At 40.3% G+C, this 17238-nt stretch overlaps 3 protein-coding genes across 4 annotated transcripts; 1 reads left to right on the top strand and 2 right to left on the bottom strand.

Moving 5' to 3' along the window:
- Nucleotides 1-103: 103 nt before the first annotated feature.
- Nucleotides 104-5486, top strand: lrrc47 (leucine rich repeat containing 47). The gene is made up of 7 exons (XM_084365740.1): nt 104-706; nt 1441-1893; nt 1994-2110; nt 3130-3245; nt 3743-3845; nt 4050-4139; nt 4724-5486. The coding sequence occupies exons 1-7, from the start codon at nt 137-139 to the stop codon at nt 4946-4948; spliced, it is 1674 nt and encodes a 557-aa protein (XP_084221866.1). The 5' UTR covers nt 104-136; the 3' UTR covers nt 4949-5486.
- A 193-nt stretch (nt 5487-5679) lies between these two features.
- Nucleotides 5680-10539, bottom strand: LOC311264674 (L-rhamnose-binding lectin SML-like). Of its 2 annotated transcripts, XM_084365741.1 has the most exons (10): nt 10360-10539; nt 10009-10087; nt 8674-8709; nt 8509-8571; nt 7671-7806; nt 7349-7458; nt 7209-7253; nt 6927-7059; nt 6617-6720; nt 5680-5763 (listed from the first exon to the last, which is right to left on the bottom strand). In XM_084365741.1, the coding sequence occupies exons 2-10, from the start codon at nt 10037-10039 to the stop codon at nt 5732-5734; spliced, it is 690 nt and encodes a 229-aa protein (XP_084221867.1). In that variant the 5' UTR covers nt 10040-10087; nt 10360-10539; the 3' UTR covers nt 5680-5731. The 2 variants fall into 2 exon arrangements, with proteins under 2 accessions (XP_084221867.1, XP_084221868.1); XM_084365742.1 differs by lacking the exons at nt 8509-8571; nt 8674-8709; nt 10009-10087; nt 10360-10539 and adding an exon at nt 8316-8488.
- An 862-nt stretch (nt 10540-11401) lies between these two features.
- LOC311264768 (L-rhamnose-binding lectin SML-like) lies at nt 11402-15373 on the bottom strand (the record flags this gene model as incomplete). Its single annotated transcript, XM_084365867.1, has 8 exons — nt 11402-11473; nt 12192-12295; nt 12453-12588; nt 12837-12881; nt 13480-13589; nt 14698-14833; nt 14922-14981; nt 15349-15373. The coding sequence occupies 8 exons, from the start codon at nt 15371-15373 to the stop codon at nt 11448-11450; spliced, it is 642 nt and encodes a 213-aa protein (XP_084221993.1). The 3' UTR covers nt 11402-11447.
- Nucleotides 15374-17238: the final 1865 nt, after the last annotated feature.

Raw genomic sequence — 17238 nt, 5'->3', positions numbered from 1 at the left:
AGTCAAGCATGTGTTCTTTAATTTTTTTTAATCATGCTCAAATGTGTACGCCCCGGACATCATTTATTTTGAAATATTAAAACGGATGTCGTGCATTTTATTGTCTTGGCTGTCTTGTTAACTTGTGTCTCGCAGCATGGATGACATGGAGCAATGGCCAGAAATAGAGAAAGCAGCGGCAGGAAAACGACGTGAACTGGTTTTACAGGGTTCAACTGTCGACGAGAGGATTTCCTCTAACGGGGGGCTCACCTCGGCTATCTACTCCCTCACACTGCTGAATTATCTGGAGGTTAGCCAGTGTCCGAGTTTGACAGAGATCCACGAGGACATCCAACATCTGACCAACCTCCAGAGCCTCATCCTGTGCCGGAACAAGCTAGCCTCCGTCCCGAATGTCGTCGGCAGCCTCAAGTCCCTTAAGGTCCTGGACCTTTCAGTCAACAACCTTAGGGTTTTACCAGAGGAAATCACTCAGCTAAAGGAGCTCAACACCCTGAATCTGAGCTGCAACAGCCTGGAGGTCCTGCCGGAGGGACTGAGCCAGTGCACCAAGCTGTCCAACATCAACATCTCCAAGAATCACATCACCGGCTTCCCTGCTGATTTCTACTCCGAGCGACTGGATCTGCTCAGCACACTGGTCGCCTCTGACAACTCCATCGACCAGCTAAGTGGAGACATTCACAAGCTAGCTGCTTTAAAGGTCGGCCGAACTTCAACCACAGACCTGTTTTAAATGACCGAAATACACACAAACAATACGACGTTTTTTTAAATGTTGGTACACTGTTTTGAATTCGGCATAACTTGCTACACACTCCATACACAGAGCCGCTCCTCTATGCCTATCATGTCCTATCATAGTGGCGATTTTCTCTTAGGAAAATGTTCAAGGGTGGATTAAATGTACTCCGAATTTAAGAGGAGTCGTCACAGTGTATAGTGTATATCTTAAATTATAGCTAACAAGGTTTCACATACGTTGATAGGCAATGAAGCACTTAAATATCAGTTTTTTTAAATAGAGTCTGGTGGGTACCATACAAACAAACAAACTCTTGTCCACTTCTTCTCATAGTGAGGTTCAGGGGTCCTTGACTAGGTTCCAGGGGTCCCCAGCAAATAGTTTATTTTCACTATAGTTCAATGTTATTCCATAAGTAACAACATGATAGAATATGACTATTTTGGTCTTGGTTTGAGTACACTTTAAGTATTAAAACATCTCAAAGCAGAATTCTTATCAAATGGGGACCATGGATCAATTCTTATTCAATGGAGGTCCGCTCATCAAATTTTGTAAGTTTAAGGGTCCTCCTTGATGTGAAGGAGTTGCAGCTCTGCTGCTTTACATAACACCTACAACTTTTGGAATAGCTAATGCTCTTCTCTACAGCGCCAAACTCAACTTGTGCACTATGTTTTTTTCTCCTCCAGGTGCTCGATCTCTCCAACAACAAGCTGAGTGAGATCCCCTCCGATCTGAGCGACTGCCCCAAGCTAAAGGAGATCAACTTCAAAGGCAACAAGCTGAACGACAAACGCCTGGAGAAGATGGTCAACGGCTGCCAGACCAAGTCCATCCTTGACTACCTCAGAGGAAAAGGGAAAAGGGAGGATGGAGGCGATGTGGACGGGGGTCGCAACGCAGACAAGGGGAAAAGGCAGCAGCAGAGGAAGAAGAAGAAGGCGGCGGCAGAGGAAAAGGATGAGGTGGAGGAGCTGAACAAGATGGTGGTGAGGGTTCTCCATGTTTCAGATGCTGCTGCAGCACTCACAGTCACAGTGAGTGCAGAGGTGAAAGATGTGCGACCATACTTGGTGTGCTGCGTGGTCAGAGGCATGAACCTGAAGTCTGGGAATGCACTCAAACGGTTCCTGGTGGCTCAGGTAAGGCAGCCTACATCGGACCGTTTTCTTGTCACACGACTTATAAGATAACGAAATGTCAGTGTTGTCACCAAATAAGATTCACCTGTTTGTTTTTTAGACAAAGCTTCATGATGACTTGTGCGGTAAAAGGACCATCGCAACCATTGCCACTCATGACGTGCAGCTTCTCAAAGCTCCCCTGATCTATGACGTCAAAATACCTACACAGCTGAAGGTATTGTCGTGTATCGACTTCTTAATCTTTGTTTTGTCCAAAAAGGTGTTTCAGAGTTTCAAAAAGTCACCAATATAAAGGAAATAATCTCCAGAAGTCCTCCAAAGCTGAGTGCAGTAATGTTTAATTGTCGACAATTAAAACATGGGATCATACAGACAAAAGTTCATCCGATAAGACCCAACTTCTCAAAACAAAACATACTCCTTATATTCACTAATTTGGGGGCTGGGCCCCAAGGTTTGTCCAATCCTGGCTCGTTCTTTTGCTTACATCCAAATTTTGCTGACTTGGGTACTTTCCTTCTCGTGGCAAAAACACGTGCCCCCTCCCCTATCGACTCTTGCCCGTTTTATGACCTCTCTGCGATATTCTCTGCTCATCCTTTTCTGCTCTACCATGGCGGCAACTTCAAATCTTGGAGGCCGGGCATCGGCGGAGCTGGTAAGGCGGGGCTGGCAGCTGCACTGACTCCTTATCTGCATGTTTGGCCTTGGCTTTTCTGTGAGCAGAGCAACTCCTTCTCTCCTCCATGATCTGCCCTACTGACTGAACAACAATAATATTACATGACTTCACTCTTTCATTTGTGGTTATATTTCACTCCATAGTAACACAATTCAGTAGTTTAATCCTCAATTCAATCAATAGGTGCCTGTTCAATCAACTAGTGCAGAGCAATACATGTTTTAACCATTCCGTTATGATTCATTCACATTTTGATTAGATTCTTTAATATTTCAGTACTTGTTACCAGTTGTTATATGTTACCACTAACTACTTATTTATGATTATATGGTTATATTACACTACAGTATGTTAATGCAGATTGCTTGGCTCATTATTTTCAGATTTTAATCAATTTGCTATGCCAGACAGACATTAAAAATCTATCCTATTCATTGATCAAATCAGAAAATAAAATGGTCAGAGACAAAAGTCTTTTGTGTTTCTGTTGCTGTGTGCTCTTAAAAATGTCTAAATTTCACAATTTGTTGAATGAACACAATGTTTGTTAGATTGCGTCCCTGGGTCGGAAGGAGATGACGGCCGTCGAGCTGATAAGACACCTTCAGCTGGAGGCTGACGAGCTTAGGAAGCAGAAGAAGAGGCAGAACGTCACTGGCCTCCACAAGTCAGTACAACTTATGAATTCTCTGTACAGCTTGAGCTTTGTTTATGTCAAGGGAAGTGTTTTGAATGATCCTCATTAGCTGACTACAGGCTTGAGTCCAGTGGGGATATTTGGGTTAAAAATCTTGATAACTTGTTATGTTTGAACACATGAGGGCAGTATAGGGCAGTATAGGTATGTTGCTCTGCAGCTTTAGTCTGTATTTCAACCTCAATGTTTAATAAGCAATAGATGGGAGTAGCTCATGAAGCTCAAATTGTGTCTTTATTAATTACATATTTAAAAAGCTGATTATGATAGTTGACATGATACGGACAGTTTAAGCACTGAGGAAGATGGAGACTAGACAGGAACATAAAACAAGTATTTATACTGTACAACAGAGCTTTTTTTAGTTATCACATGCTGTGCATCTGTTATATTTGCTTAAGCCCTTTTCATGTTCTCTCTCTCAACTCTGTTTATTTTTTGCTGTGTTTTGGGTTTTTTTGTTACAGATACCTGCAGATTCTTCAAGGAAAAACACACTACCCCTGCCTCGTGGATGCAGAGGGTCATGTGATCTCATTCCCACCTATTACCAACAGTGAAAAAACCAAGGTGTGTATGTAAGACAGCATTTCATATTAAATCCTGTCATACACTGGAATCGATGTTAACAAATAAAAGAAATAGTGCACCCAATAACACATCTGACATCTGACATGCATGTTGGCTTGTCTTTGTGCTACACTGTCTTATTTTAGCCCACCAAGTCTCCCTGTGTTTTAAATAATAACATGATCAGCTGATTGTACTTTACAGATCAAGAAGACGACCAAAGAGTTGTTCCTGGAGGTGACGAGTGCAACCAGTCTGCAGACCTGTAAAGATGTCATGGACGCTCTGATTGTAGTAAGCTTCACTTTTTCTTCTTTCCTCAGTCATTAAAGTGTAAGACGAGATTATTAGAACTTGTTTCTCCTGGTTATAACATCATTCTTCATTGAATCTGGGTCCAAGACTGGACTTTTGTTGTAGCTACTCATGTGAAAACCAGAAATCATGAAGACACCACTGTGTAAGATGATCTGTAACTTAAACAATCTCAATAATTCACTAGTTTTAAGGTAATGTTATGTAGATGATTTGTGGTGGAAAAAGGAAAGGTCACTGTGGCATGTTTGGCCTGATGGAGCCTCTAAAAAAACTTCACGTCTTGATCACTGAAAACAACGAGGTTGATCATGAGGTTCCACAGCTACTTTTAATGTGTCCAGTACTTGATGGGATATCTTGGTGCTGGTGGTTGAGTAAATGGGCTCACCACAGCCAATGCTGGACCCTGTCTGTGGGTGGTGCACAGAGTCAAACCTAGGTTGTCAAATGACGACAAAGAAAACAACTTTCATGGTCTCACAGTTCTTAGGTCTTTGTTTAATTTTTTTTGAGAGTCCTCTAAACTGCGCTTTTAAAGGACATTTCCTGTTTCATCACAGAAAATGGCAGAGTTGAACAAGTTCACAGCAGAGCATCAGGATGAGGCGGGGTCAGACGGGGAAGGGGGCGGCCCACCAGAGCAGGCTGCCGGCAATGAGACCTCCTCCAGCGAGCTGATCATCCAGCAGGTCCGAACAGTCGACCAGGACGGGAGCCTGAAGGTGGTTTACCCATCGAAGACCGACCTCTCCACAGACGTCAGCAACTTGAACGTCATTTGGTAGTCAGGCTGAAGATAACCACTGATGTTTACACTCACTCAAATGCTACATGAAGTCACTGAAACAGATTAAAATTGTAGGACTTAAAGGCTAGTTTTGACAGCATGAAACAAAATGACATCCCTTTACTTCAGGGAGCGCAGGAAATCTGATCCTAATAGGATTTTTCTGTGATTTAAGCAACATCCAACAGCAGTTTGATTTTTAGTTAAAGATAAGTGATGCCTGATGATGAATGTACATCTTTTTGAACCACATGTTGTACTTTAATTCATCTCACCGCTTCCTCAAAGGATGGTCAACATGACTAAGTGTATGTTAAAATATCCATATTTTTGTATTATTTACAAACTGAAAACAACCTGTCCCTTGCTAATATTAATTTTGTTCAACTAACATTGACTTTAAGTCTGGACTGGTTGCTTATCTGTCATACTGGAAGACTTGTATGGCTATTTATCAATTTATCAAGTATTGGCATTTTCCCTTTAAGCAGCAGCAAATAATGTATGAACTACACATTAAATATCCTCCTGTTTCATTTGTTGTATTTCAAGTGTGTCCAAGAACATCTGAGGGAAAAAATCATTGAAATCATTGAACTTCTTAACAATCTTCATGGGTCAATTTATTCCATATTGGTGCTCTAGTAGAGTTATATATCAGAAAAAGGATCCTGCTGTAGTTTTTTTGTAGTTTATTCTCGCCAGTGGACAAAATGACGAACTGACAGGTATATTTAATGCACTGCAGGTTTATTGGGATATGAATGAAATTTCAGTATGCTCACACAGACTGATTTGGAACGACCACAGGATCTGCAAAACAACAGAAAAAATTCAATTCAAACAAATGATCTAAAGGGAGAGTTCACTCCTAAATCAAAAATACATATTTTTTTCCACTCTCCTGTAGTGCTATTTATCCATCTAGATTGTTTTGATTAGCTCATTTTTGGAGATATCAGCAGTATATATGTCTGTCTTCTCTTGGATATAATGGAATTAGATGGCACTTGGCTTGTGGTGCTCAAAGCGCCAAAAACCCAACAGCAATTTCTCTTTCCAGAAATCATGAACCGGTTACTCAAGATAATCCACAGACCTTGTTGTTGGCAGTTGTATGTAGGAACTAGTTTCTTTCTACCGAACTACACCTGCCAATTATATCACTGCGCAAGAAGGAAGTATGCATCTACTGTATTCATTTTTACATCCTGTTCGGTCACAAACACAAGCCCTTTGTCCATGAGCAGATTACTTCCTTCTGCGAAGTGATACGGAAAAAATAAAATAGTTTCTACATTAAACTGCTCCCAACACGGGCCGTGGATTATCTTGACTAACCGTGTCATGATTTACTGTCGGAGACATTGCTGTTGAGCTTTTTTTTAGCCAAGTGAATTGAGTTATATTCAAGCGTTGGCAGACATCTCAACAAAAGATATCTCCAAAACTCTGCAACTCAAACCAAAACAATCTTGCTGCATACATTGCACTACAGCTGAGAGGAACTGTATGTATTCGTGATGATAGATATCTTTTTTAATCATCACTGTAAAATGTTTCTCTTTTTTGATTGGAGTTTGTGTGCTAGCAATGTGAAGTGGAAATATCTCAACATCATTTCACTTCCCCATACGGACACCACACAATGGCTTAAGATACTTACATTCACATACGTAAGCCACCTCCAGGTACTTGTAGGTGCCGCCACAGGGATCACCAAACAGTGAATTGCTCGCTCTGACAGTACAGCTGTTTTTGCCATTACAGCTGTGGACATAAGTGACAAATTGTGTTTTGTGAAGAAGGTGAAAGATGGGAGCAATTAACATCTTCATATCTGTGTTACTTTCTTCTTAATTGTCTCAGGGAGCCTTGCAAGTATTCCAACTCACCTGTCTACCTGTGCTAATATGAAATTGCCTCTTGATGTCTTGATTTATTTCTTACATGTAACAAAGAGCGTGCAGCCGTACCTGTCAGCAACTCTGCTGGTGCGGCGTGTGCAGTGGACATTCTCAATCTGAGAGGCAGGCCGCTTGTAGGAGCATGTAGTCTTGTCACGACGCCCATAGTCAGCGCCGTAGACGAATATAACCTGCCCTTCATCTGATAGAAAGAGGAGGAAGAATTGGCAAGGCAGGGAGGATGTAAAGGTAGTCGAGAAGCAGGCAAATAAATGAGCACCTAGTAAAATGTTATGTTTCATTGATCAAATGAATCTTCAATAATGCAAAAAACAAAAATTGTAATCTTACCACATTGCAGGTGTGCCAAAGAGTGCTCACATGTAGCAAAGTGAACTGTCAAAGTAATATGAATGAATCGCTTTAGATAATCACACTATAAAACATGCAGCTTTTCTTCACTGGTAGTTTGACACAGATATGTGACTGACTTGCTGGGAAGCAGGTGTAGTTGGTTTCCAGGTATTTGTAGATGCCGTTGCAGGGATCAGAGGCTTGGACAGAATTTATGTTTAGCTCACACACCTTCTTGCCATCACACCTGTGGGAAAGAGAACGAGCCTGTTTTAGCCCAATAAAGCCCACTAAAACCAGAATGGTGCAAGTAAAATACTGTAGCAGACTGTCATGTCATCACCACACTTTCTTTTGTGGCAAATGTAAGTCAGGCACAATGTTAAGTTGCCATTGCCAGCAGTAGCACTTAAGTTAAAATGGTATAATTTTTATTCTATTATTCCATTTAATGTGTACCTTCTCTTCAGGATGTCGACTGTGTCCTCTTGGTAGCAGTCCGTATTGGCAAGTTGTTGTGGAGGTCTGCCCGCACTGCAGGTCTCATTGTTTGCACGTCCATACAGCGCTGCCTCCACAATGATCACTCCGATATCTGTGACGCACCAAGGGAGGAATTCAGAAACAAGAGCAGCTGGAAAGCTTCCTTTTAGATCCCTTCGTTATATTTGTTTATATGGAATAATATGTTGTTATCTTTGTATTTACGCAGTCTCTGGCTCAGGATGATACTGTATAGTACATCCTGTATTCTTACATCCGAAACTTCCAAAAAAGCCTGTAAATGTAGAATATTTGAGGTTATATATTTGTGGTTACAGGACAGTAGGGGTTGGGAGCACTCTGCCTGTGTCTTTTTTAAAGTCCAAAATGTTTAAATCAGGGGGCCTGAACTGAAAACTAAAACTTCATGATGGACCACAGGCCAAAAGCAAACACCTATTGTTTTGCACCAACTTTTGGCCTCAGACCCTACTTTGGGCAGGACTGGTTTAAACCAAGGGCTTGTCAACCAATGTTGAGACAAATATTTGCAGGTTTTCATCCCAAACAAAGACTCCAACCCCTCACCAGGAAACCTGTAAGTAGCACAGATGAACTTACCAGTGACGTTACCCTCTGATGTGACTGATAGGAGTGAAAGCCTGCAGAATGTTGGCTTCACACAACTTATCATTGGCCACTTCCTAAAATCCAGAATGTGTAATTCCCCAAATGTCTTGCAAAATGTTTCAGCATTGGTAGTCAGTTTATCAAACTTAACATGGACACAAAGACTTGGAGAGCTTAGTCATACCACAGCTCAGGCGTTGGACGTTGAAGCTGTCAGCACAGGTGATGGCTTTCTCTGCGGAAACAACTAAAATGACAGATACGAAAATGTAAGTTGAAGTGTGTTCAAGCCGTAAACTGTATGTAGAAAATAAACAGAGCGCTCTCTTACACGCTCTCAGACATTTACCTGCTGTCATGAAGAGTGAACACGTTGCTGCCAGCACTGGAAAAGAAACATGTCAAACTGTGTCAGCCAAACACAAGCAAAAGTAAAAAAAAAAAAAAGTCTTGCTTTAAACCCTGAAGGATCTTTATGGTATTCTGCTTTATCGCAGAACACAACTTTATTCAAAAAGGTTTGAATATGTGTTCAAGTATAAATATCCTAAAACAATAGTAAATGTGGTACTTAAATTATGATCAGTTAATTGTACTTACAAAAGGCACATAAGTCATCCTACAGTATATTGCTGCAAGCCAGTCAATTTTCTTTATGATATCATCATTTTACAATATGAATGAGACGAGGAGTACCTGATCTCTAAATAAAGCTAGTTAAAACAAGGAGGGGAGGCAGATTTTCATTCCCTCAAAAAACCCTTTCAGCTATACAAACAATAAAGCTACATACAGTATGTAGAAATCGACAGTTTGTGCGATTTGGTGCCCCCCACAGCTTCTGAGTGCACCACCACAAATTCCAGGTCTGTAACAATTTGTCAGACATTATGTAGGTGCTAACTACAAACAAAACTCATTATGTCATAACAATGTTATGTGTTAAAAACTTTTATCTTGAAGTAAACATGTATGTAACGCTGTGATCCTACCCTCTCACTGAAGTTACATAGTGCAGAAATAAGTGATAGAGGCTGAGTGGCTGAGACAGAGACACCATTCATCCTGTTACAAGACACTGTACCATCAACATGATTTTGAAGCTTTTATGTTAAGATATAAAAGCTACATATCTTATCTGGATCTATAACGGCAGTTTAGGGGAGCTGTCAGAGTAACCCAAAACAGCAACTGCAACATCTGGAACAATTTTCTCCCAGTGATTATACCCCCCAAAAAATAAGTAATTACACTCATTGTATTTGAACTTTAGGGGAAAACTGCAATAAAAGATGAATCAGGGTCCTGTCACCTGATGAAAGTAAGAAATACAATCATAGAAATTTTGGAGCTGTAATGTGTCAAACTGTCAAAGACTTTGCTTGGCAAAATATCTTTTTGGCAGGTAATCGGAAAGAAAAAAAAACATGATTGTAAGTAAGCTGTTCTTTGACAAAAAAAGGAAAATACATAATTTGACAAGGATTATCAGAACTATAGTGTTTATTTTGGGGATATCTGATGCTGTATTTTAAATTTAAATACATCCATGGTGCACACACAGTGCCAATGATGACTCCAACCAGCATCCTGAAATTCCAGTCATATATACTAACATCTTTCTTTGAAAATACTTACTAAATACTAAAATACTGCTCTATTAGTCAGTCAGTCATGTACTCACACAGTGTGGTGCTGAGTCTGAAGCGGAGCATGGTTTTTTAGAAGATCCAGCCTGAGGGGAGCAGTAGGAATGATGGTGGCTGCAACAGACACACCAGTATTTATTCTGCTGCGTCAAAGAACACTCTTTATCTTATATGCACAACAATAGCCCGACCTTGCGCCATTGCTAACAACGAGAGAGGATAATCCTCACATTACCAGAAATACCACAAGGTGACACATGCAAGGTCCCCAAACAAAAGAGAGATAAACTTCCTTTGTTGATCCATCATCCTGTTCAGAGAGGGTTTTTCCAGACTGACAACAGACTCATTCATGTTTGTTTCAAATCATCAGTTCGATTTTTTACCTTTCCTTCCTTGAATGAATGCTCCCTGTCCTTGAGGTATACGCCGCAGAGTCCTCGCCAGTCTTCCTAATGTATCTCTTTACCCTCCTCACAGTGCTTGCTTTGGAATAAAACAAACACTCTTTGGATTAAACGAGGGGGCTGATGAAACATCTTTGAGGTCAAACCAGTTCTGCAGTTGCTTTTTACAAAAATGTGGTCTGGGTGCTTGAAAACTGCCAAACAAATGTCAGCAAATGAACAAATGTTGCAATGTTATTTTCTCTGAGGACTTCCTGGAAAACTCTAAAGCACCAACTGTTATCTTTTGTAAGAGTGTGACTGCAACAGAGGCCCTGAGGGGCATGTGAGGACACTTTTTCTTCTTCTGATGATCCAAGTCTGATCTAAATTGAGTTTATGACTATGATTTTCTAAGTCCATTAATATATATTGTTGGAGCTATTTGTTTGTTGTTAGTTATGGTTGTTATTTCTGCGTGAAACAATTAGTATTTTTTGTTTGATTATTCTAGATGTTTGCTTTATTTAGATGAGAGTTGATAGCATTTTCTTTTGCTAGTTATTTGTTTGGTGTATTTATTTCCTTCTTTAGCATGTTCATTATTGTCTATTTTGTTTTGTTTTTTGTTTTGTTCTAGGAAGTTGGGTATCTCTGTGGGCACCTGAGATTATATAGGCAGAAGGATAGGTGTAGGACCAGGATGCACCTGTGTGGGCTTATGTTTTTTTTTATGTTTTATGTTTTATTAAGGCATGCAGATTTCCTTTGTTCTTTGTTTGCTTGCTTGCTTCTCAAGTCATAAACACGGTAGAGAAAACAAATTAGATCAGACTAAGGAAATTGATCATCATAAAAAGAAAACCCTCACCTGCCCCTCAGGGTTTCCGCACACTGCAGTAGAGCTTCAGATGAATCTGGTACTCTAGATCTGATAGGATTCATGAAGCTTTGCTGCTGCACATTTCTTCAGATTTTTGTTAAAACAATGAAGACCTAATCGTGAAATGACAAGACACATGCAGCTGATTGAATGTATTTTATTTAATTGAATACATATTTGGTGTGATCTTATTGGAATCTCGCACTTAAGTCTCCTCTTCAGTGATCCTATCTGCAACAACAACAACAAAAAAAATAGATTAAAGATTGACTTCGGAAAAGTCACTGATTGGGTTACTGCAGAATGGCAAAAAACAAACCCCTGCCTTTTACACTGCGTCTGCATGTAAGCAGTTGCTTAGACATTTTTTTCTAAAATCAAGAACCAATATAACCACACTAAAAACGGAATATGTGGATTAATAGAGCCAATAAAAGGAAGGTCAAATTCCACATCAACAGAAGCTCCTCTCTCCCACAGAAAACACTTAAACGCCTCATCGGTAGTCTCGCCTTTACTGTGACTTCAACACACTATGTCACACAGTCACACATTTGCACAATTTAAGGCTAGTTTGGCACTTAAGAATTAATTTAGCACAGCTGCTCTGTTGTTGTTAGCTGTGCTGGTTCAGGCATGTGGGAGCTGACCAATCAGAGGAGACTGGGTGTTTGGGAAGGGGGCCTTACAGAGAGTTTCAGACAGGGGGAATTCAGTGCTGCTGCACTGGACAGTTTGAGAAAATTATGTGTTTTTTGAGCATTAAAACATGTAAACCTATTCTTGTAGTAACCCAAAATTAAATTAATACACCTGAAAATCAGCATAATATGTCTGCTTTTAGTCCAATGGCCACCACCATAAAAAAAATACAGCATAAAAGTCTGTCTGTGTGTTCTGATCACAGACGAGCTTCGGTAGGATGAAACAATGGATTTGTGCTACTTACATAAACATCTGTAAGACACATCCAGGTACTTGTAAATGCCGAAACAGGGGTCTCCAAACACTGAGTTGCCTGCTCTGACAATACAGCTGTTTTTCCCAGTACAGCTGTTGAGACAGAGTGATGTGTGAACACAGGCTTGAATGTGAGTTAGGACATATGAAATCTAGGTGTTTTTGAGAACAGCTCAAAGTAGGTGGCATCACAAATTTTGCCTCTAGTGATACACAAGTGGTATGAAGGTAAATAAGAGGCCAACTGTACCGGTCAGAAACTTGTTGGGTGACGAGGCGAGAGCAGTCAGTGTTTTGGATCTGAGGAGTAGGCCGTGAGTGAATGCATGTGTGCCGGTTGTGGCGTCCATAATTAGCATAGTAGATCATTAGAGCCTGCCCTTCAGCTGGCAAAAAGCAGAGGAGATGGAGACAGTGCTGATGCTGAAGTGACGTGAAGTAATTGTAACTGTATTGTTACTGTGTTATTTATGTATTTATTTATGTTTTGCAGAAAGGAAAGTGGGTATATATGTATGTAAATATGTAGCTATGTATGGTGAGGGGTAAGTGGGTGCTGGAGTCAATCAAGTACAATAACACCTCTCTCATATTCATGCAACATTTATACAAAGAGGGGAGAGAGTGATCTTACCACACTGCAGGTGTGCCAAAGAGTGCTCACATGTCACCTGGTGAACTGTGAAAATAACATGAATCATGGTAAACATCTGTTATCAAACCCCTAACACCCAGTTGACACATTTTCACCTCTTCTTATTCTTGATCCTCAGATCAGACTATAAATAGGACTTCAGAGTAGCACACAGGCTCTAGGCAACATTGCATATGCTGTTTGAATCATTGAAACCCACACCAAACAGCGAGGGCCAAAAGCGTAAAACAAACAAAAACAATGTCACAAGCTGTACTCTACATTTCCTTTGTGTTTGAAATCGTTTGTACAAACAGGCTACATAAACATAAACCATACACCAACCAAATCAGTTAAAGCTGCTGTGAGTGATATATATCTTTTTTTTTAAAATTAAAATAAGTGTTAAATAAATCTGTATTCCAAATGTAATCACTGTTATAGTGTTTGGTCAGTACTTTAGTCTCTCCTCCTCCTGCTCATGCAGTAAAAGAGAAAGTAAATTTTCTGGTATTGCTGCCCACTTTATTCAGTCAGGACAGAGAACCCCATAAAGAGTCCTGTCTGCTCATTAACATGCAGAGAGCACCTGTTTGTTGCTTTGTCTAGCATTTGCCGTTGGTTTCACGTAGATGTGACTTACGTGCTGGTACGCAGGTGTATTTGGTCTGCAGATATTTAGAGGTGTGTGGGCAGGGATTTGATTCGCTGCCAATATTACTGTTTACTTCACACACCCGTTTTCCATTACAGCTGCAGGGAGAACATAAAGAGCACCGTTAAAGCTGAATCACAACAAAACAAAGGTCACATTGATAACATTTTTATGCAGACAAATCATTAAAAAAAAATTTAAAAAAAATCTACAGAGCTTGTAGAAAGGTGCAGAATGAAAGTATTTTCCTTGAAAACATCATTATGATTGCGTATTGATAATTTTATAATATGTATATGTATAATAATTGGCCAGGATACTGTACTGCCCTAACATTAATGTTAGCAATGTTAACATTTGCTAGCTAGCGTTAGAAAGGTTAGCTAGTGTAACAAATGGCAGCCAGTTGAAGGGGGAGCTGATCTGAACAACATTGTGCTAGGAATGCAATAGATGAGGAGAGATGGAATGCCACATTTTGGCTGAATGTTAACACCTGCTTTAAAATATACTACAGTGTTGTGATTTGAACGTAAGAGCCTTTTTTAGTGACTAAATAATCGTTGTTTTTATAACGAAGCTGAAGAATAATTTTGTAAAATGTTTCAATCTATTTCAATAATAATGTTCACCTTTTGATGCATTACAAATGTACAACAAAGCTGACCTGAAGGGGAAAAACAATGTTGTGACAATATTTTCACCTTGTACTGACATATTACACTGATATGAAGATTTGACAGAGGCTTATGTTTCAAATGAGTGTCATCTTCATATGTATTGAAATATGACAAATATACCAACTAGTGTGGTTTTTCATATATTTTAAAAGATATCGTACATTCTCAAAAATGACATCATCTAGTAATAATATATCATATATCTATATATAATATAGATTTTTAAACAATGCATTGTCAACCTGTGCATTTGCCAAATATATGTTGACTTCTTCCACATATTAAAATGTAAAAATGAAATAAGATGTAGTTTTATATACTACATTACATTTTTCAGTATATGTCAATATATGCTTGTTCGGTAAGAGATCAGCTACCTTAAAAACTCAGCCAAGCCTCCCTGACACCCCTCTTCTCATCAAATGCCCCTTTCCACTGGCCTTGTACTGTCTCTTAGGCTGTGATTACTGCATCCTGGTAGCCATGTCATTGTGCAACATAAATCCCAATTGATACAAGTGCATACCTATTTCTGAGCGAGGCTGTGACAGACACCGTAGGGCAGCTTGGGTCAGAAGTCTCTTGTCGAGCTGTTCCCTCGCTGCAGGTCACATTGTCTGCACGTCCGTACAGTGCTGCCTCAACATTGATCACTCCAGTATCTGGATGAGTCAGACAAAGCAAAGCAGCTCTTTAGGGCAAAATGTAAGCAAATCAGGACAGAAAGATTCAGAGTAAATAGAGTCATACCACAGCTCAGCCGATGGACTGAGTTGCCTGCACAGGTGGTGACTGTTTCTGTGGGGAAATCTAAAAACCGATGTGGAAGTAATTACTCAAGGGCACATGGGCAAAAATATATTCAAGCATCCTCATATTATGCACACACACACACACACACACACACACACACACACAGAGAGAGAGAGAGAGAGAGAGAGATCATTACCTGCATTTACGAGCAGAAAGGTTGCTGTCAGCACTGAAAAGAAACAGCACTGTTAGACTGAAATCCATAAAAACAGAACATTTAACAAGTTTTAAATGGACAGTATTATTTTTTTGTTTTCTTTTACTAAAACCACGATTTGGCTTCTTTGGTAAGAAAACATATATTTTACATGTTTATGTATTCTACAGCCATCTGTAATATTATTATGGTTATGATTATACTCACAGAGTGTGACGCTGAAGCGAAGCATGGTTTTACAGGACCCAGTGGCAGGCGAGACTGATGGTGGGGACATACTCACTCAGTGTTTATACATTCGGATCTACAGAGGAGTCAATAGGGGTGCTGCATCTGTTGCGCAAAACCTGACTACAGTGGTTTCCTATTCAACTGGCTGTATTCTCCAAAATGAGAGCACTTTGTCCCAAAGTTTGAGGTGCAGCAGTGCGAAGTCTATTGGGAACCAGGCCAAGGCACACAAAAAGAACGACGCTTGGAGCAGCAGTCTGATAAATTACTGGCTATTACAAGTTATTCTTAGCAGACAGAAAATAGAAAATACGGTACATGTGGAGTAACAATAATACTGTGTGAATTTGTGCATTCTGAATTTGCCCTTTTAAAGAACATATGCCTGCACATTGTCCAAACCTCAGACAGAGGACCAAATTTCCTCACAAGCTGAGGGTAATGATGCTTTGGCCTTAAACGAAAACCCGGAAATGCTGACTGCAGCAAGCGTCTGTGCTCTGCTATCTTTCACTCCAGGAAATGCATTGTCGCTTCAGTATGCCTTGGTGTTACAGCAAGCAACAAGCCTACAGTGACCAATAAGAAATGGAAGGAGCCTTATGACACCAATTCTCATGGGCATTTCCGCCAATGGTCCCTTTGACGTAAAAATCCCTTTCCAATCATCTGAGGTCGGTCTGTTTTGTCAGTAAATGTTATTTAAGGTTGCTGATGGTCTGATTGAGCATATGTAGTGTGAAATACCTATTGCCTATCAGGTCTGTAGGACACAGGGACAAGCTGGAACAATGCCTTCTGATATATCATGGAAGATGTCAGGAGGGCATATGATCTGTCTTCTATGGAGGCCCCTAAGGGTCACGGCGAGAATTTTTTTGGAAGAGTATTGTTTTCCCTCGCAATACTTTTTTCCTTCCTGTCCTTCTGAGCCATATTTTTACTTTTGCTCAGCTGCTCCCAGCACAACAGCATGGATCAGCTCATTGTATTTTACTTTCAACTGGGCATTAAGTATGCTGATATAGTACTACTGCTCAATAGGCGTTTATTTTCAGGAAGCTATCAGTTTTGTTCGTGAACAGTTACTGTACTCAGGACAACTACATGGATACAGATGGATGTATACATGTATAGAGCATGGCCTACGAGTAAGAAAAGAGGATGTTTGCTTGATTTTGAGAGAGCTGGATCCCAGAGGGGTGGCATCAGCAGGTGCGACGTAACCAAACTGAATAAGCTTGTCAGAAAGGCCAGCTCTGCAGTGGGGATGGAACTGGACAATGTGGCTGCAGTGACTGAGAAGACGATGAAAGGAAAGCTGAATGCCTGAACTGAGAATTGTTCAGCCACAGACTCGCCCAGCCGCATGCCTCAAAGTGCGCTCAGGGGGCTCCTTCATACCATCAGTCATCAGACTGCACAACACTGCAGCACACAGTGCCTCCTAATCCACCAAGACTCATATCATACACCACTTATAGTTAATGACAGATATTGCACATGTACACAGACAGTCTGTATAAGGGTGTATCTCAGGAATTATATTTTTATTCTTATTTAGTTCTATTTTGTTTTTCTCAGAGTACATTCCTACACTTGTGCTGCTACTTTTTGTTATTCTTTGCACACTGTTAGTTCCCTTGTGCTGTTGTGTCAACTTGAATTTCCCGTACGAGGGATCAATAATCTTATCTTGAGTTACAAAACGTATGGCAGGTGAATGGTTTCAGTCGTTTTCAGCCCATGTTACGCATTAAAGTTTACTAGAGAGAAACAGAGAAATGCTGCCAGTAAAGAGAGTCAAGTGCAAGACCTGTCTGGGGGTGGGTGTTTGCAATAGTTGCAATAGTTTGGAAAGAAAGA

This window comes from Pagrus pagrus (assembly GCF_965226575.1).
Source record: "Pagrus pagrus genome assembly, chromosome: 11".
Classification (NCBI taxonomy): domain Eukaryota; kingdom Metazoa; phylum Chordata; class Actinopteri; order Spariformes; family Sparidae; genus Pagrus; species Pagrus pagrus.
The sequence above is the reverse complement of the archived record's forward strand: the minus strand, read 5'-3'. Positions and strand labels throughout refer to the sequence as shown.

What these genes read in the sequence shown, in the direction of transcription:
- lrrc47 (XM_084365740.1), top strand. Translation starts at nt 137, where the DNA reads ATGGATGACATGGAGCAATGGCCAGAAATAGAGAAAGCAGCGGCAGGA. An exon ending in AACGGTTCCTGGTGGCTCAG is followed by an intron (nt 1,894 to 1,993) that starts GTAAGGCAGCCT and finishes TTTGTTTTTTAG; the next exon opens with ACAAAGCTTCATGATGACTT. An exon ending in AACGTCACTGGCCTCCACAA is followed by an intron (nt 3,246 to 3,742) that starts GTCAGTACAACT and finishes TTTTTGTTACAG; the next exon opens with ATACCTGCAGATTCTTCAAG.
- LOC311264674 (XM_084365741.1), bottom strand. Translation starts at nt 10,039, where the DNA reads ATGCTCCGCTTCAGACTCAGCACCACACTGT. An exon ending in CGTCCAACGCCTGAGCTGTG is followed by an intron (nt 7,807 to 8,508) that starts GTATGACTAAGC and finishes GGTGCGTCACAG; the next exon opens with ATATCGGAGTGATCATTGTG. An exon ending in ACCAGCAGAGTTGCTGACAG is followed by an intron (nt 6,721 to 6,926) that starts GTACGGCTGCAC and finishes TTATGTCCACAG; the next exon opens with CTGTAATGGCAAAAACAGCT.